The sequence below is a fragment of the Solanum lycopersicum genome, chromosome 6 (assembly GCF_036512215.1).
Source record: "Solanum lycopersicum chromosome 6, SLM_r2.1".
In the NCBI taxonomy this organism is placed as follows: domain Eukaryota; kingdom Viridiplantae; phylum Streptophyta; class Magnoliopsida; order Solanales; family Solanaceae; genus Solanum; species Solanum lycopersicum.
In genome coordinates this window covers 40,295,437-40,320,296 of record NC_090805.1, presented here as the reverse complement: position 1 = coordinate 40,320,296, position 24,860 = coordinate 40,295,437, and the positions used below count along the sequence as shown (strand labels likewise).

At 32.5% G+C, this 24,860-nt stretch overlaps 1 protein-coding gene across 1 annotated transcript; it reads right to left on the bottom strand.

Moving 5' to 3' along the window:
• Nucleotides 1-6,281: 6,281 nt before the first annotated feature.
• On the bottom strand, nucleotides 6,282-9,293 carry SSTLE1 (sesquiterpene synthase 1). The gene is made up of 7 exons (NM_001247126.2): nucleotides 9,170-9,293; nucleotides 8,811-9,084; nucleotides 8,344-8,725; nucleotides 8,043-8,261; nucleotides 7,755-7,893; nucleotides 7,320-7,571; nucleotides 6,282-6,755 (listed from the first exon to the last, which is right to left on the bottom strand). Exons 1-7 carry the CDS (start codon nucleotides 9,254-9,256, stop codon nucleotides 6,462-6,464), a joined length of 1,647 nt encoding a protein of 548 aa, NP_001234055.1. The 5' UTR covers nucleotides 9,257-9,293; the 3' UTR covers nucleotides 6,282-6,461.
• Nucleotides 9,294-24,860: the final 15,567 nt, after the last annotated feature.

Below are 24,860 nucleotides of genomic sequence, written 5' to 3'. Positions count from 1 at the left end.
ATAAATGAAAATTGATGCAGTGTGCTAATATTTTCTCTTGATGTCGCCTTCGATGCTCTTCTTGATGTTTACTTTTGTCAAAATAAAAGAATATAGTCGATGTCGATGGGTAAATATTTCTCTTTAGATGCACGATTTCTTTCTCTGGCAGTGCATGATTTCTGCGGGGCATGAATATCTTCCCGCGATGCGTGAATATTGACTCATGATGATCTTCCGCGATGCATGAATATTAACTTGCGATGCATGATCTTCTGCGGGGCATGAATATCTTCCTGCGAAGTATAAACTTCTATGAGACATGAATATCTTCTCGCGATGCACAACTTTCTGCAAGGCATGATATCTTCTCGCGATGCATAACTTTCTACGAGGCATGAATATCTTCTTGCGGTGCATGAATATTAACTCGCGATGCATGATCTTCCGTGATGCATGAATATTGACTCGCGATGCATGAATATTAACTCGCGATGCATGATCTTCCGTGATGCATTAATATTGACTCGCGATGCATGATCTTTCGAGATGCATGAATATTGACTCGCGATGCATGATCTTCCGCGATGCATAAATATTGACTTGCAATGCATGATCTTCCACGATGTATGAATATTGACTCGCAATGCATGATCTTCTTCTCACGATGCATAACTTTCTGCGAGGCATGAATATCTTCTCGCGATGCATGAATATTAACTCTTAATGCCATCCTTGGTATCAAATAAAGATAATGCTTCAGTCGAGCAATATAATTATCTTCTAGGTACCTTCTGGGTAATGATATCGTCTCGACCGACAATACAATAAAATGACCCTTCAAGTAGTTGTATCATCTAGATTGACAATACAAATAAAATAACCTCTCCGGGCGGTATATCATCTCAATTGACAATATAAATAAATGACCCTTCGGTAGTGTATCATCTTAACCGACAATACAAATAAATGATCCTTTGGGTAATAGTAATATCATATATGATATTATGATGCAGATGACGTCCTTTACGGAAATCATGAACTCTTTCTTGAGATTTCTGCTTAATTCATCTTTGAATCCAGCTGGACATTTTTTTATAGACTTCATGTTGTTGTAAATTGACTGAAATAAACTATTCATATTTCCAAGTCTCCGGTAAAAGCAATCATAAAATAATTCCTGTGTCTACAGGAACACCGTTAATTTTGGGAGAGCTTTCTCCCCCCTTGACTCCTCCATATTCATCGATCAGAGGAATTTGCTGATTTCAGAGCAAAGCTATAGACCTGCGCCCACAGAAAAATTATTAGTTTTAAAACTGACTGATCTGTGTCGATTTTTTCAGTTGTCTGCTCCTTGTCCTGCTATCTCCGGTTGACCTTCTTATCTCCCAACTCTTGATAGATAAGACAAAATATTTTATTCCAAAACAAATGAAACACAAAAATAAAAATTTAAGAGAAATAAATTTTTGAGAAATAGTATATTGAAAAGAAAAAGTCACTGCCAAGTGTCATGTGACGTCAGGCTTAGTGAACTTCTTTGATCCTGATGCTTGGAGATATATCTGGTTTTTCGATGGGGAGTATCCAAAGTCACTCTACATTGTCGATAAACCCATGTTTAAAATTTTGAGGCCATCTTCGAAATTTCCGTCCCAGTTAACTGTCTTGATTTATCTTTAATTGTCAATAAGTGAGTCATGGAATTTTTAAGATCCTCTCAAAATTTCTGTCCCAGTTGCAAATCTCGAAATATCTTCAATCTTGACTTGTTGAGGAAAAATCTTATTCTCAAGAATTTTGAAACCCTCTAAAAAATTATGTCCCAGTTTCTACTGTAAAGAGGAATAAAAATCTTACGAGAGATATGACCAAACCCTTGTGGCGCCTACGTATCCCGTTGAGGCAGGAATCAGGTCAAACATAGTTCCCCCTCAAGGTTAACAATAATAAGAAACTTTACAAAGAAATCGATCGAGGCCGACATAGGCCGCCTACGTATCTCATTCTTGAGAATTCAGATCGGACGCAGTTCAAATACAAAGAAATGTTAAAGGGGATAAAAGGAGTGACTGAAGCTGATATAGGCCACCTACGAATCTCATACTTGAGAATTCAGGTCAGACGTAGTTTATTACAAAAGAGATATAACTTTAAACGAAACAATTACAAGCAGATAAAAAATTACAAGGAAATAACAGAAATGTAAACTGAAGCTTCACACGTAGTATTTTTTGACAGCATCTGAGTTGATCGATTTCGACCATGCATTGTCATCCATCTCCGACAGGACCAAAGCACCTCCACATAATACTTTGTGAACCATGTAAGGACCTTGTCAATTTGGTGCGAATTTTCCTTTGTACTCGTCTTGATGAGGAAAAATGTGCTTAAGTACCAATTGTCCGATTTCAAAAATTCTGGCTCTGAATCTCTTGTGGAAAGCTCGAATCATTCTCTGTCGATACAATTGACCATGAAAAACGACAACCATTCTCTTCTCGTTAATCAAAAGTTAGTTGATCGATACTCTTGCTGACTCATTCATCATTACTTAACTAAGCTTTTTGGATAATTCTCAAAGACAGTATTTCAACTTCAGCAGGTATGACTGCTTTTGTTCCATATACTAGCAAGTAAGGAGTGATCCAACCGATGTTTAGACAGTCCTTTGGTACCCCAACAAAGCATATGGTAACATCTCATGCCAACCTCGATGATTGTCGATCATTATCCTCAGAATCTTCTTGATGTTCTTATTGGCGGCCTCTACAGCTCTATTCATTTGAGGACGATAACCGGTTGAGTTTCGTTGAGTAATCTTAAATTGCTCACATATATCTCTCATCAAGTGATTGTTGAGATTTGCACCATTATCAGTAATGATGGATACTGGCATTCCAAATCTGCATATCAAATTGTTGTGAACAAAATCAGCTACAACTTTCTTGATTACCGACTTGTAAGAAGTTGCTTCCACCCACTTGGTGAAATAATCAATGGCAACCAAAATAAATCTGTGTCCATTAGAAGCGCCTGACTCTATCGAACCGATGACATCCATACCCCAAGCTACAAATGGCCAAGGTGAACTCAACTCGCGGCTTAGAAGTAAAACCTTTCTTAACACATAGTGTCATAGATGATGTCGGTTTTTACAATTGTCTCTGCCATCTGCAACTCATGATTCAACAATTGTGCCAAACATAGATTCATATTATTCACTTTATAATTTTGACAAAATTGTTGAAAACTATCAAGTAGAGACTATATTATCATCTCAACTTGAGAGTCGTTGTCAATTTCATCCCCCAAAACCTAAAAACCTCTAGTTCATTCAGAAGACCTATCATGTTCGGAACATGGTCTCTAACAGGAGCGTCTTCAACCACCTTAGTGTTCATGAGAGGTCTCATGGCAGTCTACTAATCTGACCGACCCTAGTCACCAAACATATGTTTGATAGTTTCCGAAATTCCAAATTTTGATTACGGATGATGTTACATTGCCGCACATTTGATGTTGAAGCCATAATGTAACACAACGTCATCTCATCAGTTTTGCGTCATTTATGATAAACTACATTATCCTCATCACTAGATTGTTCCTCTTATTTCAATAGACATTCCTCATAGAGTACAAACTTATACTCTTCATGAGTTAACACGAAGTCAAGATTTCTCCTCCAATAAACATAGTTAGGACCTCAAGTTTGTTATGATCCAAAATAGTACTAAGAGAATTAAAAGGAGACATGCTGAATTTGAGATTAAAATTAATAGTTACAATAGGTCAAATCAAACGAGCAGTCATATAAACATTGAATATCTATATTAACTGGAGAACTATTCAAACACTATATACATATACAATGATCGATGATTCACTCCATAAATGTATACAGACCTAACTCAGAAGGAGAGTCTACTATTAATTTATGTCAAGTAAAATCAGAACTCTAGTTACATCGATCCAATCATATATTACTCAGTTTGGGAGAGTTAATACAAATTATCAAATATATAGTGACTTGTATTAAATTCATATGATAGGGAGGAAGGTCTAAGCAAACACATGAACTTAATGTTTCATTACTATTTAATCTTGGTAACTAAAAGGAAGAACTCTAATCACTATATAACATATTCTTTGTATCAACTTTAAAAAATAAAAATAAAAATCAAAGACCTACAGTTTTCACAAAGTATCATCACACATATATTTCCCATTACATGTTAAGAATATTTGAACATAACATTGTATTAAAAAAAAATTATGAAAACAAGCCCCTATTTTGATTTCTTGTTTGAGAGTTTCTCTTTTTCAAATATAATTGTAAAAAATAAAAATACACATATTATTTCATATCTTTTTGAAAATAGGGGGACTAACATGTATATATTAAAACTTAGAAGATGCTTTTGTATGTCCCAAGTAGTTCACATGACTTATGTTATAATTAGTGAGTATACCACAAATTTTTCAAGACTTATGACTTAATGTCCAATTAAGTCTTGAGACTGACTATTTTGCCAACTCTCCCGAGTAACACCTATCCAGTTGTTCAATTATTATTGGTTTTCATTTAATTTCCTCAAATATTAATCTAACTATTATTAAAAACATGACTAACTCCTACTAATCAACAAGAAAGATAAATTCTTTTTACATTATATATAGTGTAGTTAGTTAGAAAATATTAATTGTTAATCGTCAGCTTTATAGTGTAGAATATATACTTTGTAATGGATGTAACTGATTCATTTTTTTCAACATGTATAAAATTCAGTTTCTCTATGGGGCGCTATCAATGTTGTTTAAGACTTTATTGATCGTTTTTTTCTCCGTGACTATACATGGGGTTTAAGATTTTTTTTACATAGGTTTTTTTCAATAATGTGTAAGGACACGTGATTTGATTTTGTCAACAAGAAACTTTAGGTGTCTTTAGGGGCTTAAATATAGCAACGTTCTTTATTTTCTCTCTCCAATTTCTATCTAAGTCTATAAATGCATGCACTTACTCACTCGATTCCTCAAATATACCATGTTTAAGTTAATTAAACCCATTAATTATCATTATAGCTAGTGTAAATTTTAGGATTGGTGAAGAGTAAGTCATTTTTGGGAATCAAACATATCATATGTATTGCATCTTGTATCACTGGTATTAAAAACTTTTGTATTAATATTCCTTCGGCTCTTGTATTACTTGTATTTAAAATTTTTATATCAATCGTATTCATGAAACATTCTGAAAATTTCCAAGTTAACTGAACCATTCTTTATTTACATTTAAATTCATATCGGGTGAATTTAGTGGGGTTAACCTAGCCAATAACAAAAACACTTACAAAATCTAGTTGTCACGTGTACAAGTCTCTTGTGATGAAAATAAAATTAAAAAATAAATACAAGCAATATTTTATTCCTCAAATAAAATAAAATAAAGAATAATTGTATAGAATGACAAACTAATAGTATAAAATAAATATAATAGCTACCCTTTGATTTATTTGTGTTTCATAGCAAACTGTTCGTCAGTCCCTCTCTCCCTCATATTCTCGCTCGCCACTCTCCCTCTCTCGCTCCCTTCCTGTCGCTCGCCTCTCTCGTTTTATACAGTAGAATTGTATAAATTATGTTTATAATTGTATAAAGCAAGAGAAAATTATATAAACACATGCAAATACATATATTTTCGTCCTATACACTTATAATTATACGATAAAAAATTTTCCGTGTCCAAGTCTCTTTTGCCTTTCTCGTTTTATACAAATTCAAATTGTATATAATTTCTCTTTCTCATTTTATACTATTCAATTAAATTGTATATTCCTTGCACAAGTCTCTTTTTGCTTTTCTCTCTTTTTCGTTTTATACAATTCAAATTGTATATAGTTTCTTTCTTTCTCATTTTATACAATTTGATTCAATTGTATATGTATAGCGAATTATACATATATAAGTTTGCTATGGAGCGTAATTATGCAAACTTTGTTATAGCATACAAATATGAATTTCATGTTTGCTATATGTGAAGGTTGCCCATAAAATAAAGCATAAAATAAGAAATAAGAGGGCCCACCAATATGACAAATAACTACCATAAAATGGACCACTCAATACATCATCAACAATAAAAAAGTTATTGAATTGAAACAAAAATATATTTTATTCAAATTTTATTATGACAACACTACAATACAAATACAATACGATTACAGTACATTATAAAGTGATGATAATTAACAATATAATAATCCAAACTCACAAGCTGGAAATGAGATAAAACATGATTTAATACAACTCAAGTGTTGTATATTTCACTTTTGCTTAGCAAATTAAATAAAAACAATTATTGTTTATTTCAAACATCCCAGGAATTAACAACTCATATGTTGTGAGTCTTCAATTTATTATATGCCTTATTTTGCTGTGAATAGTTGAATGATGAAGGTGCAATTTCAGCATTATATTTATATTTTGACAGATTCAATTAGTATTGAATTAATCATGTTTTTAAGTTTTCCTTTGGCGTTTGTATATGTATCTTTCTCTTTATATAACGTGTCAGCCACACGTGTCAAATTTAGAACTCGTTCAAGGACAAACATTGGTACTTCAGTTGGACGGAAGAATTGTTTGTTTATGTCCTTCCATGCATTGGTGACCTCTTTCAGGAACTTAATGTAAGTCTCTTGCTTTGAAGCTCCATAATCTTTCATGTAACATTCAATAAGTGAAGCTACATGTCCTCTTTCTTGTTCATCCTACATGAAATAATTGATTTCAATACCAACCCTACATATTATTACACATTGTAAACAGTTTTTGGTATTATATTATAGGCTTCTTCACTAACTTTGAAGAAAATTCAATACATACAATATATTTGTTCCTTTTTCTTTCTTTCTCTATTTATTATTGTTAATTATTTGCAGTTCTATGTGTACCATTTTATCTCTTTATTATTAGTAGTAGTATCATTTTGCTGTCATCATTGTAATGGAGGGACAGAAAATCTTTTAAGTCACTTCGACAAATCAACTGAGAGAGTTAAATGAGTTTATTTAATGATTTTTTCTTCAGAAACTTTATATATATATATATATATATAATTAAAAAAAATCACACCAAAGAGTAGTTAGTTCGACCCTTACACAAAGTGAACAATAAGAAGTACTACTATTTTTTATGAGTCGAGACATTATTAAGCTTCATTTATTTACATTTAATAAAAATTTGAATCTTAATTAATATTTCTGGTCTCAATCATTTAGTATATACTTATCTTTACAAGCAAGGAAATAGAGAAGTATTATCATTGCACTTACTTCATGTCCAACAATATCGTTCATTGCTCTGGCAATCAATGCGGAAGCTCGAACAATCACAGACTCATTCATCAACCATTCAAAAGTCTCGTGGGATATAAATTCTTCTATACCGACCAAGCAAGTTGTTGATATCATCATATAGCCAGCACTTACGATTGCATTCTCCACTTGTTCCTCATATTTTGGAATATGGTCACAATCATTCAACCATTGGGTTTCCTTAAAATAGGCTCTCACCAACTTTTTCATCTAAAAAATTAACAAGTAATTTAATGATAATGTTTCCATAGCAAATAAGGAGGGTATTATAATATGAGAATATAAATTAAATTCTCACAAATTAATAAGATAAAATTAAATGTAACTAGACAACAATTATCAAAATTTACTTAATTGATATATTTATGTGGGTTGAGTAAACAATAAAATTACCTCATTTTTTGCATAGTATACACGGTCCAGTTTACCTTCTTTGGACAACACTTGTTCCATTTCACTGTAAATGTCTAGAAGAGCTTGATAAGCAGGTCTCATATATGGTTGTATTGAATCAATTGCATTAGCATCCCATCTAATATATATCATCAAAACCACAAGCTAATTAGCTCTTACTTGTGTCTTATGCATATAGATTTCATAATAACAACAGGAAAACATATTTACTTACTCATATTCACTAGTGAGGGATTATTTTATAATTGTGAAATTTTGATGTTTTACCTCTGGATTGCATCATTGAAAGTCACAAGTTCGTCAAAGGTTGCATAAGCATCAAAAGTGTCGTCAATAATGGAGGTCAGGTTGAGTACTTTTGTCATCATTTTTCTCGCACGACTATATTTTGGCTCAAAATACACTCCTAATATCCAGAAGTAACACTCAACCAACCTGTCTCTTGCATATGGATATTTATTTGCAAAATCCAAATCTTTCCACCACCTACATACATACATTATTTTTATTCCAAATTAACATTCCATGTAATTAATTAAGAAAATATATAGATCAAACAATACTCTACCTTGTAAGATCACTAAGCTCTCTTTGGTGAAACTTTTGCAGCATGTTAAAATCCAATTTAGCAAATTTCAAAAGCAAATGGTGGTGTGCATCATTGTTTTCGTAAATGGATATGTATTTTCTAGCTCCCATCCTTGGTAAAGTCATGCGAATAGGCTGAGTTAAGGCTTCACCAACTTCAACCTTAAGAGAGTTATTATTATTGCTCAAGTTGGAGACAATAGACTCGAGATGAGTGGTGGTAAATGTAAGAGCTTCTTCAAGAATCTCCTCATTACGCACTCTCAGATGTGATGCTTCATACAAACTCAATAATCCTTGGACATCATTAGTAAGTGTTTCCTTGAATTTCCCATCTTGGTTGGTGAATTGCTTGAACACATCTGGTTAATTAGACATGAATGTTCATTGTTAGTCAAAAAAATTAACCTTGATAATTAATAAAGAAAAGTAATAGAATAGATTTACCTGAAGACATGTAATGGCCTTGTTGCCTCACAAGTCGAAAACGAAGAGACACAACGTAAAGGTTGTTGTCATTATCATTCTGTTTGGACGATGCATCAAAAATGTTTTGAATGGATGTTTCAATTTCATTATCGAAATGATAAGCCACTCCCAATCGTTGCATCGCGTCTATCAACACAAGCTTTTGAGTGCTATTGTCGCAAGTTTCCACCAGCATTTTTCTAATTGTCTCTTTGTACTCATCAACTTCAACTTTTTCTTGATTAGTAATTTCCTACATGCAAAAAATACTCATCATATGTTGATTATTCAAATATTATGTTACGTCTTAAAACATGGAAAAAGAAAAAAAGACTGACATGAGTATAAGAAAGGAAATGATATCCCCAAACAGATGGGTGAAAATTAGCCAAGGGGCGACACTTATCAGCAGAAGAAGCAGCCATTGCTTGTTTGTTCTAAGGTTTGCTTTTTTTCAAGCTTAATTTGTGGGTTTAAGTTATGCTAATAGGATGGGCCTATTTATAATGTAGTTACTACCACTTATTGGCATCTGTCCTTATCTTTTAAATGACATGATATAAACATTGTAAAAAATTGCATAGATATTACTCAAATAATATATATGAATTAGTCAATAAATGATGAACTTAGTATTTATGTTGTTTGGAAGAAATTTTCATTAGAACGATATAAAAGAGGAGTTAATTTATTAAAATTGAAAAGGATGGTTAGTTATGTAACAATATTTTAACTTTATTTTATATCAATAGAATCATTTAACTTATATCTTTTTATCAATAATATCATTCAAACTTTAATAATTTATTTAGTTAAGTCATTCAATTTATGACTTCGTATCCATCAAATCGCTCAACTAATTTTATTATAAAAAAAATTGACATAGCAAAATAAATATATATAAATATTTAAGAATAAATTTAATTAGTGAAATAAATATTAGTATAATATTATTATGCACTTAAAATTGGAATCAGAATGAATGTTACCTTACCAATTACTTTATACTGATATCATCATAGGGCTTAATGATTGCAACGAAAAATAATTATAAGACGTCAATTTATTTTTATAATTTAATGATCGTAACAGAGCAATATTTGCTGAGTTCGAGTTATTAAGCCAACGTCTATATATTTTTATATGATAAAAATCATGTACCCCAATTATTTACCATACAATACCCTAACTTTTTCTTAATATAGCTCGTAATAATACATTTGAATTATATAATAATATCCAAATAAATTATTAAGTTTATTCATAAAAAAATCTTGATGGATTTTTTTTAATTTTATTAATTTATGGAGTTCATATTTACATGGCATAAAAATTTATTTATCTATGATAATTTTTTAATGATAAATTGAGTTGAGTGATTTTATTGATCCACATATCTAAGTTGAGTGATTTTATTGATAGTAAAGAAAGTTTAATAACTTTAGTAGATATATTCTTAAACTTGAGTGACCTTTTGAGATATTGACTCAGTCATCTGGTATCATTTCATATAAGTGGGGTTTGAGAAGAATAGAATGTATGCAGATCTTATAAGTTATACGTATCTTTATTTGATAGAAAGAATGTTTACTATAGATCCTCAGATCAAGAAATCATTCTTCAAAACATGATTTGAAAGTATTGTAACAACAAAAAATATGACAAAAATTATATTAAAAAAACAAAAATAACGACAGCAAAAATATTAGAGATGATCAAAGTAAAAAAAAATAACTTGCATAATACTAAACAGTTATGGTAAGGGGATAGGGGCTCTAGATTAGAACCTTACTCTACCACTAGGAAGAAATAAAACGTTTGATTATATATTAACAATATATCCTAATTATCGATTTTCATACTCTCCCATTAAATGTCATATTAGCAATGAGATACAGTTAATAATTTATGAGTAGGTGTTTTTATTTTGTTTTGTGTTCTTCTTAATTAGTATTTGGCACCTCAATAAGGCATTTTGGCTCTTCAATTTGGTGGATTATCAAAATTTTAATTGGACCGCAAAGAAATAAAATTTTAGAGCCACATGATTCTTTATGTCACATATAAATAATTTGAGTTATGGCAATTTATTTATTGTATTTTTTTTTACGTGTGATAAGAGGCTAGATGAATACAGAAGTAGAATTAGAGTTTTAAGAATTTTTGAGTTCAAACTTAAAATCGAATTTATAGTAAGTCATCGTAATTATTGAGTGTGTGTATATATATATATATAGCTATTGTATCACTTGAAATACCCCTCAAACTAGTCCGTCCAACTTCAAATTTTCTATTTATATTTGAGTTAAGAGGGATAGAATAAATAAATACAATTTACCAAAGATATAAATTTTTTTTCAATTTATTTGAAGTGCAAAAGGTCAAAATACTTAAACTTCTACTACGAATTTTGGTACAAATTCGTTAAAAGTTTTTAAAGTAAAGTTAGTAATTTGAAATTATAAGAAATACACTGTAAGCCAACATAACTAATGATCCAAAATATTCTTATAAGCTAAAAATATTAAGATGAAGGAGAAAACAGTTTCACCTTCACACGAGATGACATAGAGGGAATACTATTATTTTCAAATATTGACTAAGGGCAGGGACAGACGTTTTGAGTTCATTCGAACTTTTTCATTGAAAAATTACACTATATAAGGTATATTTCTAGTTTAAGGAGAGTGACTTATTGGCTAGGGGGTTCATTGTTGATTTGAATGTCCTAAGTTTGATTCGCTTATCAAATTTTTTTAACCTTTTTGTTTTTGCTTTGAAAAGGTTGAGATCAGCTCAGGTTTTGAATGTAGAATACCCAATTAAAGGTCTCAATATTTTTGGATTCAACTTAAAATAGTATTATTTTTATTTATTTTTCTTTTTATGTTACTTCTTTTTTAAAATTTATTAGTCACAATTTTTATATTTTTTTATCTTTTATTCTTCTTATTTATATTGCTCATTTTATTTATAGGTTCTCTTCTCATTTCTAACTTAAAGAATTGTTATTAAATTTAAAATTGAATTAGAAAACTATTAGTATGTAAAACAAAGTAATTTAAGATTAACCGAATGAAAAAAAAAATTTCAGAAGTTGTGAATATTCTTTTAGTAAAATCTATTTAATTGATTTTCCCCCCTCTTAATTTCATTATATCTCCTTCTTACTATTTAAAGTCTATTCTAAAGAAATTAAAAGCTAAATTAAATTTATTTGATTGGTTCATAAATATATATATTTTTATCAATGATTAACCTGATAAATTGAATTAAATGTATTTAAAAAATTAACGATTTCATTGAGTTATCCTCTGAATATGTATTATATTAGTAACTTGATTTTTACACTTTTCTAAAGAGTCATGATGCTTTTTAGAGTAACGACTGATTAAATGTGCATTAACTTAAATTTTGAAATTTTGAAATAAAAAATAGAATACTTACAAAATAGATTCATCTTATTCACTTTATAATTTTGACAAAATTGTTGAAAATTATCAAGTAGAGACTATATTATCATCTCAACTTGAGAGTCGTTGTCAATTTCATCCTCCAAGACCTTAAAACCTCTAGTTCATTCGGAAGACCTATCATGTTTAGAACATGGTCTCTAACAGGAGTGTCTTCAACCACCTTAGTGTTCATGAGAGGTCTCATGGCAGTCTACTAATCTGATCGACCCTAGTCACCAAACATATGTTTGAGAGTTTCCAAAATTCCAAATTTTGACTACGGATGATGTTACGTTGCCACACATTTAATATTGAAGCCATAATGTAACACAACGTCATCTCATCAGTTTTGCGTCATTTCTGATAAACTACTTTATCCTCATCACTAGATTGTTCCTCTTATTTCAATAGACATTCCTCATAGAGTACAAACTTATACTCTTCATGAGTTAACACGAGGTCAAGATTTCTCCTCTAATAAATATAGTTAGGACCTCAAGTTTGTTATGATCCAAAACAGTACTAAGGGAATTAAAAGGAGACATGTTGAATTTGAGATTAAATTAATAGTTACAATAGATCAAATCAAACAAGCTGTCATGTAAACATTGAATATCTATATTAAAAATCATCACATACATATATACATTCATGCATCTTGAACAACCAATTTATGCTATTGGAGAACTATTCATACTATATACATATATAATAACCGATGATTCACTCCATAAATGTATACAAACCTAACTCAGAAGGAGAGTCTACTACTAATTTATGTCAAGTAAAATCAGAACTCTAGTAACATTGATCCAATCATATATTACTCAGTTTGGAAGAGTTAATATAAATTATCAAATTAGCGATCAAATACATAGTAACTTGTATTAAATTCATCTGATAGGAAGGAAGGTATAAGCAAACACATAAACTTAATGTTTCATTACTATTTAATCTTGGTAATTAAAGGAAGAACTCTAATCACCATGTAACATATTCTTTGTATCAACTTTTAAAAAAATAAAAAAAATAAATTCAAAGACCTACAGTTTTCACAAAGTATCATCACACATATATTTCCCATTACATGTTAAGAATATTTGAACATAACATTGTATAAAAAAATTATGAAAACAAGCCCTTTGATTTCTTGTTTGAGAGTTTCTCTTTTTCAAATATAATTGTAAAAAATAAAAACACACATTTTACTATTGGTTTTACACCTATCCAGTTGTTCAATTATTATTGGTTTTCATTTAATTTCCTCAAATATTAATCTAAGTATTATTAAAAACATGACTAACTCCTACAAATCAACAAGAAATATAATTTTTTTTACATTATATATAGTGTAGAAATGTAATTTTTAACCCCTCCCCTCCCCCTAGGTTTTTACAATACTTTAGCATTAACTATTTCTTTTATGGGCTTAGCTTGGACTTTGTTTTTCACCGGTGAAGATTCCCTTCATTTCCCCCACCCTTCAATGAGTGAGCCTATCCACGTGTTTAATTAATAATCAAAATTTAATTTTCGTAAATATTAGCTAACTATAATTAAAAACACACTAACTTCTACAAATCAACATTAAACTATAATCAAAATTTCTAAGTCAACTGAACTATAGTTTATTTACATTTAAATTCATATCGGGTGAATTTAGTGGGGTTAACCTAGCCAATAACAAAAACACCTATAAAATCTAGTTATCATGTGTACGAGTCTCTTGTGATGAAAATAAAATTAAAAATAAATACAAGCAATATTTGTATTCCTCAAATAGAATAAAATAAGAGATAATGGTATAGAATGACAAACTAATAGTATAAAATTAATATAGTAGCTACCCTTTGATTTATTTGTGTTCGCTAGTCCCTCTCTCCCTCATATTCTCGCTTGCCACTCTCCCTCTCTCGCTCGCTTCCTGTCGCTCGCCTCTCTCGTTTTATACGGTAGAATTGTATAAATTATGTTTATAATTGTATAAAGCGAGAGAAAATTGTATAAACACATGCAAATACATATATCTTCGTCCTATACACTTATAATTATACGATAGAAATATTTTCCTGCCCAAGTCTCTTTTGCCTTTCTCGTTTTATACAAATTCAAATTGTATATAATTTCTCTCTTTCTCATTTTATACTATTCAATTCAATTGTATATTCCCTGCACAAGTCTCTTTTTGCTTTTCTCTCTTTCTCGTTTTATACAATTCAAATTGTATATAGTTCTCTCTTTCTCATTTTATATAATTTGCTTCAATTGAGTATGTATAGCGAATTATACATATATAAGTTTGCCATGGAGCATAATTATACAAACTTTGCTATAACATACAAACATAAATTTCATTTTTGCTATATGTGAAAGTTGCCCATAAAATAAAGCATAAAATGAGAAACAAGAGAGCCCACCAAAATGACAAATAGCTACCGCTCAAATAACTACCATGAAATGAACCACTCAATACATCATCAACAGTAAAAAAGTAATTGAATTGAAACAAAGATATATTTTATTAAAATTCTATTATGACAATAATACAGTACAAATACAATACCATTACAGTACATTATAAAGTGATGATAATTGACAATATAATCATCCAACTTAACAAGCTGGAAATGAAATAAAACATGATTTAATACAACTCAAGTGTTATATTTTTTGAAAATTAACATGAGAGAAAAAAGACAAACCAACCAAAGTTTTGCTTGATAAATTAATTAAAAATAATTATAGTTTAATTCGAACATCCCAGGAATTAACAACTCATATGTTGTGAGTAGCATATTAAAGGTCTTCAATTTATTATATGCCTTATTTTGCTCTGAATATTTGAATGATGAAGGTGCAACTTCAGCATAATATTTATATTTTGACACATTCAATTAGTATTAAATTAATCATGTTTTTAAGTTTTCCTTTGGCGTTTGTGTATGTATCTTTCTCTTTATATAACGTGTCTATTTCACGTGTCAAATTTAGAACTCATTCAAGGACAAACATTGGTACTTTAGTTGGACTGAAGAATTCTTTGTTTTGTTTCTTCCTCAATTTGAAAAAAATGAATTCAGTTGAGACCCATAGTTGTGGATATCTAAGGATGCCTAACACCTTCCCTTTTTGGAATAACTTGGATCCCTTACCTAGAATCTAATCGTTTTGTAGATATTTAATTAGTTTGCTAGTTTTTCCTAAAATTAGGTGGCGACTCCTTTTAAAATTCGTTTATTCTTTAATTTTTTTAAAATTGAATTAATTGGTTATTGTGAGTCACCACGACGTTTCGCCTTATTTGAGTAGAGTAGGGATGTAAACAAGAGCTAGTATATATTTTGGGAGTAGTAGTGAGCACTAATATGGGTGAGATTCAGACAACTCCCAGCCCCATAAACCATGTAGCCATCATGAATAGAAAAGGGTCATACTTTAAGATGATTTCTTAGTGTTTTTTTTAGCATAGACTGGTGGATTCACTTAGTAGTCAGGTACTATACACTGGGCAAGACATCGGATGACTCTGACAGCATGAGGAAAAATGTTGTATCATCACAATAACTCTTACATGATGGTTGTCTGTTAGAGAAACTCCCACAAAAGTATTTGTATTCTTATATACATAGTTTATTTGTATTTTTACATACATTTTAGAATTATGTTGTATTTTTGCATACACACAGAATTGACGTCCATATTGTTTTAAAAGCTTTTCTTTATATTGCAGTTGTTTTATACTGCTTTATATTGAAATGAGTTCAGTTAATTTGAGTTGAGCTATGTAAGTTCTTCAGTTTCTTTCAAGATTATGTCTTGTTTTAAAATTCCCCTCGCATACTCGTACATTCCATATACTAATTCCATTTGGCCCGCATCTTCTTATGATACAGACACAGGTAACCAAGATCATCATCCAATGTCTCGTTGATTCAAATTTTAGCATTTAGATTTAGCTGGCCAGCCTCATTGCTTTCCGAAAGGCTCCTTTGTTATCATTTGCTTTTAGTATTTCATTTGTTACAATGATTGGAAGTCTTGTCCCGACATCCCTCCTTATTTTAGCGGTTTCATAGACAGTCAGTAGTTCAGTTATATTTACATTTTAATTTTTTATGTTAAGACTTGAGTTGCCACTTTAGCCAAGTCGGATGTTTGACCTTTAATTGTTCTATGTTATCCCATTAAACACTTCATTAAAAATGCATTTCATCATTGTAATAATACTTAGAGTCTTCTATTTAGTAAGTAAGTTAGGACAAGTAAGTTCTTCAGTTCTTTTGAAGCTTATATCTTGTTTTAGAATTCCCCTCGCACATTTCACTTACATCTCCTTATGATGAAGACATAGGTAACCAGGATCATCATCTAGCGCCTTGTTGATCTCGTTGAGCATTTAGATTCAGTTGGTGAGACTCTTTGCTTTTCGGAAGGCTCCTTTGTTATCATTTGCTTTTAGTATTTCATTTGTTACAATGATCTGGGGTCTTGTTCCGACATCCCTCCTTATTTTAGAGGTTTCATAGACAGTTAATAGTTTAGTTATATTTACATTGTAATTTTTTCTGTTAAGACTTGAGTTGCCACTTTGGCCAAGTTGGATGTTTGAACTTTAATCGTTCTAAGTTATCCCATTAAACACTTGATTAGAAATGCATTTGATCATTGTAATAATACTTAGAGTTTTCTACTCAGTAAGTTAGTAAGTTAGGCCAAGTAAGTTCTTTAGTTCTTTTGAAGCTTATGTCTTGTTTTAGAATTTCCCTCGCATAGTCGTACATTCTATGTACTGATGACATTTCACTTACATCTCCTTATGATGAAGACACTGGTAACCAGGATCATCATCTAGCGCCTCGTTGATCTAGTTGAGCATTTAGATTCAGTTGGTGAGCCTCTTTGCTTTTCAGAAGGCTCTTTTGTTATCATTTGCTTTTAGTATTTCATTTGTTACAATGATCGGGGGTCTTATCCTGACATCCCTCCTTATTTTAGAAGTTTCATAGACAGTCAGTAGTTCAGTTATCTTATATTGTAATTTTTTATGTTAAGACTTGAGTTTCTACTTTGGCCAAGTTAAATGTTTGACCTTTAAACATTCTGAGTTATCTCATTGGAAAGTTGATTAGAAATGAATTTGTTCATTGTAATAATGCTTAAAGTGTTCCGCTGAGTAGGTAAGTTGGGCCAAGGATTTTCTTGGGGCTCAACAATGATAATATCGTAGCTAATCTAAATGTTTGTAATTCCTTAAAACGCTGATCTTGTAATGATGCATAATTCATTTACTACTACTTGAACTTTGTCTTCGTAGGGAGAGGATTAAACTGCATATTAAAATGCATCTTGAATTGATATTGGTTGGGTACTAATCTAGAAAGGTAAGTGATAGCTTATGTTCGAGATAATTGAAAGTTCATGAGAAGAACTTTCTAGTTATATATTAAACTTGGCAGTGGTGGTGGTTGAATCAAAATTGTAGAGGCATTATATTCATAGTTTGTATTGCGAGGTGTTTTAGTCTAATATTTAATAAAAGGAATTTGAATTTAAGACAATGGAGATGGTTAGACTTTCTCAAGAACAATGGAATGACTATCGTTTATCGTTTTGGCAAAGTGAATGTGATAGTAGAGGCGTTAGCTTGAAAGATAGTGAGTATAGGTAGTTTATTTTTGGTACATGTGGGAGAGTGTCCCTTGGCTATGGATGTCCAGTCCTTAGCCAATAACTTTGTAAGACTTGATACTTCAAAATTTGGTATAATTTGGCTTCCAGGAAGGTGAGGAAATTCTTATTGGAGCAGATTCAGATCCGACAACTTGGTGATGAAAACTTATTTGAGATTTGAGGAAAGATATTACAAGGAGAATCCAAGAAGGAGATTTTGGATGGTGCGGAAGTTTTGATAATAAGTAGTCACATGTAAATGTACTTGTGATGCATATAATTTGATCAAAGCAAACATGAAAGAGCCCATAATTTGAGATATTTTAGTCAGTTAGGATACCAAATGTATCGCGATTTGAAGTAACATTATTTGTGGTGTCATATGAAGAGACACATAGTAGAGTTGTATCTTGGTGTTAGAATTGTTAGTAAGTGAAGTAGAAACACCAAAATTTTGGTGGTCATTGGAATAATTTGTTTGCTTTTAGGGGAGTTGCATACCACAATAGTTATCTTTCAAGAATTGAGATGACATCATTTAAAGCATTGTATGGTAGGAAATGTCAATCTCTGATTTGTTAGTTTGAGACATTTTAGGTTAGATCAGGGGTGAAATTTTGTCTAGATATTCCTTTGACAAGGTCTGATTAATTCATAATAGGTTTTCACATGGATTAGAAATTAGAGTAGGCCAAAGAGTTATGCATATTAAAAGATTTGTGATTTAGAGTCATGGTGGGAGAGCAGGTTCTACTATAGGATTTAGCCATGAAGGGTGTGATAAGATTTGAGAAGCGCAAGTTGAATCCAAGGTATAATTATTATTTTTATTCATTTAGCGTATTGTGATGCAACTTACAAGTTGGTTTTTTCACTTGGTTTGTCGTACGTTCATCCTATGTTTCATATTTCAATGGTAACCAAGTATCATTAGGAAGGTGCTTGTGTGGTTCTATGTGATTCAATATTACTTGATAAGAATTTGACTTTAGAGTGTAACCATCTTGGATAATCAGATTCGAAAGTTGAGGTCGAAAGAAATTGCTTTAGTAAGGGTGTAGTGATAATATTATCTGATTGAAGAAAACTACTTGGAAGACATGAATAATAAGATATTATCGTGTTTTTAGCATTCAAGACCATTTTATTCTTTTTCAGTTCGAGGACGAATGTTTTTCTAGTGATAGATGATGTAACGACCCACTTGGTCATTTTGAGAACTAAGACTATTTCAACACTTTCCGTAAAATTTTGAATGAAAATTATAAACTATTCAATAATTAAGATTTGTTAACAAAGATTTATTAAATAATTAATATAGTTAACAGTTAGTGGGTCAAGTCCATAATTAATTTAATACCCTTTTTCACTTGGACCATATATTGAATTGAAATTAGGGGTGGTTTTGATATTATTATTACTCGTTTACGAAGAACCGAAACCTACAGCAAATACTCAATCAAAACAAAAAGAAATTTGTGGTGCTTCAGGTAAGGATTTCTATATTTGTATAAGAAATTTAGGTTGTGAATTTGATGTACTATAATTCTTTATTCAAAGGTGTAATCATTATATTCCTAACACTTAAAGTGATTTTATTTGTTCGTAGATTTGGTTTAGCAGCGAATATATAGATATATTTACTAATTAGAGTTCTTAAGAATTTTAGTAGATAAAATAAATAAATTGATGGAGTTGGTAATAGTATTGTAAAATCATGAGACAATAAATTTTAAATGATTTCTGTATGTGGAAATATTAAGATATTAGAAAGTATATGCAGCGATATAGTACACATAGGTATTTTGAGATTCTGCAAGTTTGGTTTCTCGTAGGTATAAATTTAATTTTTGATATATTGAGATAGATAGTTAATTATTAGATGTATTTTATATAATTAATTTTGAATTTAAGATTTAGAGAAAGTTAAACTTAACCTTAGGCTTGAATTTAAGAAATATGAGACCTTACATATTAGTTGATATCAAGACCTTACATATTAGTTGATATCAAGTTCAACAAAATGAAGAAAGAAATTTAATTATCTTGGAGATTCATGCATAGAGAGTTGTAGTAGTATAAAAGTTTGATTGATTTTCAAACATTTTGAAGATTCATTGTTTTATTATTTTGATTTCAATTAACATTATTTTGTTCTCTTTTATTTTATTTCTTCATTTTGAACAAAAAATGATTATTTCATTCATTGTTGTTGTTGAAGATGAAAAGATGCACATTTTTGTTTTTGTATATATATATATATATATATATATATATATATATATATAAAATTAATATTTTAGATTTTCCATGGTTGAATTAAAGATATATCACTTATGGTACACTTTTTTAATATCTACTGAATATTTTTGTCTCTACAAGTATATGATATGGTTTAGTATATTAGTAATCAATCACAAAATAAATAAATATGTTTTTAGTATTGAATATTTTTAATGCTATATTCGAATTGAGCACACCCGATATCACTTTGTAAGAATACACTACGTTGTTGTTGTTTTAATTAAACATATAAAGTTTGCATTTTTTAAGTTATTAATGAAACCATATGAGAGTATATGTAAATTTTTGACTAATAAAATTAATTTCGAATAGAGAACTTTTTTTATTGTAATTTGCTGTTAATAACATTTTCAGTTTCTTTCCTTTTCATTTTCTCCTATTAAATAGATAAGGGAGAAACTAATCTTACAAACATAATTAGAACTTTGAATTTAGCATTCCCTTAAATTAATATCATTAATTTCCCTTCTTAAACTAAGAAATATGTATCGCAGGCACGACGGCCCGTCACAGGCTGTGTAATCCCAGGCTGGGTCGGATTTCTGTTAAGTAATTTAAGGGGCGTTTTGGACTATTCCTGCTTTAATTATAAAGTTAGTGGGTTAATGTTAATAAGTCTAACTACTTGGGGGTTAAAAGAGGTAACCTTGAGTTAATTAGTGGGTTATTATTGCCATCTTTTATACTTAATTATATGCTAATTACGGTAAAAGAAAGAGGGTTTGAATAAGAAAAATAGAAAGAACAAGAGAGAGAAAAACGATTGATAGAGAGAGACGAACGAAGAGGAAAAACAAAAGCTTTGGGGAATTTGCTTGCTTGATCAAAATTCTTCCGTGGAGGTAGGTTATGGTTTTTTATACTATTCGTAGTAAACTCTTAATTATGTGTTTGCATGTTGTGATTATATAATTGTGATAAAATAAGCATGATGAAGCTATTGAATCCTAAACCTTGAAAAAAACCCTAATCTACTTTGTTAATGATGATGCCTTGGTATAAAAGAAGGCTTGATGAACGAAAGTAGTGAGATTAGGGGATCGGGTGCCACGTTCCGGTACCAGGATAGTATATGAGGATCGGAGTGTCACGTTCCGACACCAGGATAGTATATGGATCGGGTGCCACGTTCCGGTACCAGGATAGTATATGAGGATCGGAGTGTCACGTTCCGACACCAGGATAGTATATGGATCGGGTGCCACGTTCCGGTACCAGGATAGTATATGAGGATCGGAGTGTCACGTTCCGACACCAGGATAGTATATGGATCGGGTGCCACGTTTCGGTACCAGGATAGTATATGAGGATCGGAGTGCCACGTTCCGACACCAGGATTAGCAAAGAGAATGAATCTTGAAATATATTAATATGCTCAATTTAATGAACCTAATTCCCAAATGAGCATGATGGGGAGGCGTGAGTCCTCATTGATGAGCTTGGTGTTGTGACCAAGGGTTATGGTAATTTTCAATGCCGCATGTTGAGTATTGTAGTTGATTTTATGATATTATCTGATATATATTGTTTTCTATTTTGAGTTGGCCGATGATATCTACTCAGTACCTGTGTTTTGTACTGACCCCTACTTGTATGTTTTCTTTTTGTTCATTGTGGAGTGCAGCAAACATACCGTCATCTTCCACTCAACCGCAACTCTAGCCAGTCTTCGTCACACCAGATTTCAGGGTGAGCTAAATCTTCTAGCTTGGACTGGATCTTCTTCTTCATGTCTTGATGCCTTGAAGTTCTGGCATAGACTAGCTATTATTTATGTTTAGTTTCTTAGATACTCTTAGCTTTAGTAATTTGAGGATAGATGTTCTTGTGATGATGACTTCCAGATTTTGGGAAATAATAGTTGTTGAGTTTTTTTTTGAAGTTTATTTAATTGATTTTCATTAATGAGTTTAAGTCTTCCGCATTATTTTCTGTTATTATTGGTAAACGATTGGGGTTAGATTGGTTGGTTCGCTCACATAGGAGAGTAAGTGTGGGTGCCAGTCGCGGCCCGATTTGGATCGTGACAAACTTGGTATCAGAGCATTGGGTTCGTTGGTCTCATCACACAAGAACGAGTCTAGTAGAGTCTTAAGGAACGGTAGGGGGACGCCTTTACTTTTCTTTGAGAGGCTATAAGACTTTAGGAAAATTCCATTCTTTCTTTCTTTCGTGCTATTACTTGGATCCAATTGGTATCTAGGTGATACAAATTGGTATCTGACCATTTTCACTCTATTTCGCAGATGGTTAGAACTAGAGCAACGACTGCGCCAACACCGACACCGGCAAGACAAGAAGCATCTGATCCAGCCACTGGGGCTGTATCTCGAAGAGGAGTAGTGGCAAGAGGCCGTGGAAGAGGTCGTGGGAGGACGTCCTCTAGAGGAAGAGGACAAGCACCTAGCCCCTCTGATATTAGGGCGGTGACTCCTCCACCGACTGAGGAAGTGGTAAGAGAGGGTGAGGAAGGGGAGAAGGAACAAGTACAGAATGAGGGATTGCCACCCCAACCTACCCCAGAGATGATCAATCAGGTTCTTGCTTATCTTAGCGGGTTATCTGATCAGGGCCAGACACCTCCAGTGTTTTCTGCACCAGCACCTCAGGTTCCGGAGGTACAACATGCGGCTACTGTGGCTCCCCGCATGGATGCCTCATTGGAAATAGGCACGTTTCCTCGTCTTACTACAGGGCCTATAATGACAAATGATCAGCATGAACTTTTCAGTAAGTTCTTGAAATTGAAACCTCCAGTCTTCAAGGGTGCTGAATCTGAGGATGCCTATGATTTTCTGGTTGACTGTCATGAGCTACTACATAAGATGGGTATAGTAGAACGGTTATGTGTTGAGTTTGTGACTTATCAGTTTCAAAGGAACGCCAAAATGTGGTGGCGGTCACATGTTGAGTGTCAACCAACAGAGGCACCACCTATGACTTGGGCATCATTCTCTAGCTTGTTTATGGAGAAGTATATTCTCGTACTTTGAGGGATAGGAAAAGAGATGAGTTCTTGAGCCTAGAGCAAGGTAGGATGTCGGTTACTGCATATGAGGCTAAGTTTCATGCATTATCCAGGTATGCCACCCAACTTTGTTTCAGTCCACAAGAGCGGATTCGCCGTTTTGTGAAGGGGTTGAGGTCAGAATTGCGCATTTCAGCCTTACAGGTAGCGGCTAAGGCAAAATCCTTTCAAGAAGTGGTAGACTTCGTGATAGAGGTGGAAGGAGTGAAGCCAGATGACTTCACCATGGCATCGACATCAAAAAGGTTTCGAAAGGAAGGTGAGTTTAATGGTTCTTACTCTAGAGGACAGGGTTCAGGAGGTTACTCAGTCCGACCAATTCAGTCATCACTACAGACTGTAGTTGGGGGTCCACCTCAGACCGATCAACACTTCTCTGAGAGACCTATGCTTGAATCCAGGAAATGTTATGGATGTGGGGAGACTGGACACATTAAGAGGTATTGTCCAAAATAGAGTTACAGACCTCAAATAGTCAGAGGTAGAGGTGGTCATGTAAGAGGCCGTCATTCTGGAGGGCGTGGTGGCCGAGGTAATGGTGGTCACCAAAACGGCCGGGGTGACGGACAAATGGGAACTACTGCAGCGCAACCTGGTAGAGGCAACGGGCAGAGAGGTGATAGGGCCCATTGTTACGCTTTCCCTGGGCGGTCAGAAGCGGAGACATCAGATGTTGTCATCACATGTAATCTTTTGGTTTGTGATTGCATGGCTTTTGTATTATTTGACCCTGGATCCACATTTTCATATGTATCTTCCTCATTTGCTACTGGTCTTAAATTAAATTGTGAATTGCTTGACATGCCTATTCGTGTTTCTACTACGGTGGGTGAGTCTGTGATAGTTGAGAAGGTGTATAGGTCTTGTCCTGTGACTTTTATGGAGAGCAATACTTATGTAGACTTGGTTATCTTAGAAATGGTCGACTTTGATGTAATTCTGGGTATGACTTGGCTTTCCCCAAATTTTGCAATCTTGGATTGTAATGCTAAAACTGTGACGTTAGCCAAGCCTGGGAAAGATCCGTTAGTGTGGGAGGGTGACTACACTTCCAATCCGGTTCGTATCATCTCCTTTCTTCGTACTAAGAGAATGGTTAGTAAAGGGTGTTTAGCTTTCTTGGCACACCTCAGGGATGACACTACCCAAGTACCTTCAATTGAGTCGGTTTCGGTAGTCCGTGAGTTTCTGGATGTGTTCCCTGCAGATCTTCCTGGTATGCCACCAGATAGGGATTGACTTCTGCATTGATCTTGAACCGGGTACTCGCCCCATTTCTATACCTCCTTATAGAATGGCTCCCGCGAAGTTAAGAGAGTTAAAGGCCCAACTTCAAGAGTTGTTGAGCAAAGGCTTCATTAGACCAAGTGCATCTCCTTGGGGTGCTCCTGTTTTGTTTGTGAAGAAGAAGGATGGAAGCTTTCGAATGTGCATAGACTACAGACAACTAAATAAGGTAACGGTTAAGAACAAGTATCCTCTTCCTCGCATTGATGATTTGTTCGATCAGTTACAAGGTGTTTGTACCTTCTCAAAAATCGACTTGAGATCTGCTTATCATCAATTGAAAAT

Bases quoted from the DNA above. Each gene is read 5' to 3' on its own strand.
- SSTLE1 (NM_001247126.2), bottom strand. From the start codon at position 9,256: ATGGCTGCTTCTTCTGCTGATAAGTGTCGCCCCTTGGCTAATTTTCAC. The intron at 7,894-8,042 runs GTAAAACATCAA...GATATATATTAG, and splicing joins TTCAATGATGCAATCCAGAG to ATGGGATGCTAATGCAATTG. The intron at 7,572-7,754 runs GTAATTTTATTG...TTAATTTTTTAG, and splicing joins TATACTATGCAAAAAATGAG to ATGAAAAAGTTGGTGAGAGC.